General features: G+C 41.5%; 1 protein-coding gene across 1 annotated transcript in view; it reads right to left on the bottom strand.

Moving 5' to 3' along the window:
- Positions 1–773, bottom strand: part of cdh13 (cadherin 13, H-cadherin (heart)) — a 212,409-nt gene extending 211,636 nt beyond the window's left edge. Inside the window, exon 1 of the mRNA XM_063196386.1 lies at positions 660–773. Within this exon, the coding sequence (XP_063052456.1) occupies positions 660–773 (114 nt within the window). The remainder of the gene's footprint in view (positions 1–659) is intronic.
- Positions 774–1,640: the final 867 nt, after the last annotated feature.

Below are 1,640 nucleotides of genomic sequence, written 5' to 3'. Positions count from 1 at the left end.
ATTTTGGACAGGAGGCGGCGCCTCCCTTGTACTCAAAGAGGAATCGCCTCTGACACACACACACACACACACACACACACACACACACACACACACACACACACACACACACACACACACACACACACACACACACACACACACACACTGACAAATACTGAGGATATGAAGGCCAAATAGAACAAAATTAGAATAAAAATAAAATATCTTTTCCTAACATAGCTTTTTGCGAGAAACAAAAATGTATGATCTGTGGTACAGTCATTGTCAAAATGTCATGGTAGAATGTGTCTCCTAAAGCAGTGGTTCTTAACCTTTTTTTCTTAACGCACCCCTTTACCTGTGCCCAAGACAAGCCGTGCATCCCCAACATAAACTTCCACATGCGCATATGCATTAAAAAATTATTTAAGTGATTAATTACAATGATTCTTGCTATAGACATTAATCAATACCTTAATGACTTAAATTGGGGACGAAAACATGTTTTAATTTGGTCTTGATTTGCACTAATTATAATGTTTGGAAGCAGAATTTTGGTCACAACCTCAACACAAACAAAATTCTGAACACCCCCTGAAATCTCTGGCGCACCCTCAGGGGGTGCCCGCACCCCAGATTAAGAACCACTGGCCTAAAGTATGTCAGGAGATACCCACCTTGCCAATGATTTTGGGGAAGCTGGATCGCTGGTTTTCAACCACAAACATCGGAGGCACCAGCAGCGATCTCCGCGACCGTGACCTGGATGGTACTCGGCCCCCACCAAGCATCTCCTGTGGCACAGAGAGATAAAGAGAGAGAGAGAGAGAGAGAGAGAGAGAGAGAGAGAGAGAGAGAGAGAGAGAGAGAGAGAGAGAGAGAGAGAGAGATAGTCTTATTAAGGGCTGATGGCCTGGCCTTGTTCTGGCCTCTCAATCTCTGATTACTTGCTCAAAATACTCCAATTACCGTAAAAATCCACCCAAAGACACAGATGAAGTAAAAGAAGAAAGAAAAAGAAAAACACAAGACAAGTAAAGAGAAAGTATAATAAGACAACAACAACAGGAGGAAAAACCGAAGTAAAAAGAAGACTTTGATCGGCTGCAATTATCTCCCTTTTTTGACTCTTTCTCATTGTGTGGTCTCTTTGGATTCAGTTATGGACTGCAGATTGCTATACCCTAGTAATGATGTTGTGCACATACAGTACTGTAGATGGATTGTACTGATGGACTCTGGACAAAGGGGACTCTGACTGTGAACAAAGGAGAGATGCAGTTGTGAGAGACGACCAATAGCACACTCTAAGAAAATTTCCCTGCAAAATAACGGCAGTTACTGGCAATTATATTTACCTGTAATTCTACTGTTATTTCACACCAAAAATCAAATACAGCTCATTGCTGTTTAATGTATCACAGTATATAACATTTTTTCAGCAGCAATTGAACTGTTAAATAACAGTACTCTACAGAAAAATAACAGTACATTTCAGTTAAAAAGTTGAATTGTACTGTGTGATGACAGGCAAATACTGGGTCATAGTTGTATTCATGAATATGGCCATGGCAACTTCCCACCCCACCCATCATTCTCCATAACTGTGGTACCCTGGCCATGTTACCACCCCACCCTCCCATCGTTCACCATGACTG

The sequence above is a fragment of the Engraulis encrasicolus genome, chromosome 4 (genome assembly GCF_034702125.1).
Source record: "Engraulis encrasicolus isolate BLACKSEA-1 chromosome 4, IST_EnEncr_1.0, whole genome shotgun sequence".
NCBI classification, from domain to species: domain Eukaryota; kingdom Metazoa; phylum Chordata; class Actinopteri; order Clupeiformes; family Engraulidae; genus Engraulis; species Engraulis encrasicolus.
Note: the sequence above shows the minus strand (reverse complement) of the source record. Positions and strands in the feature narration are given on the sequence as shown.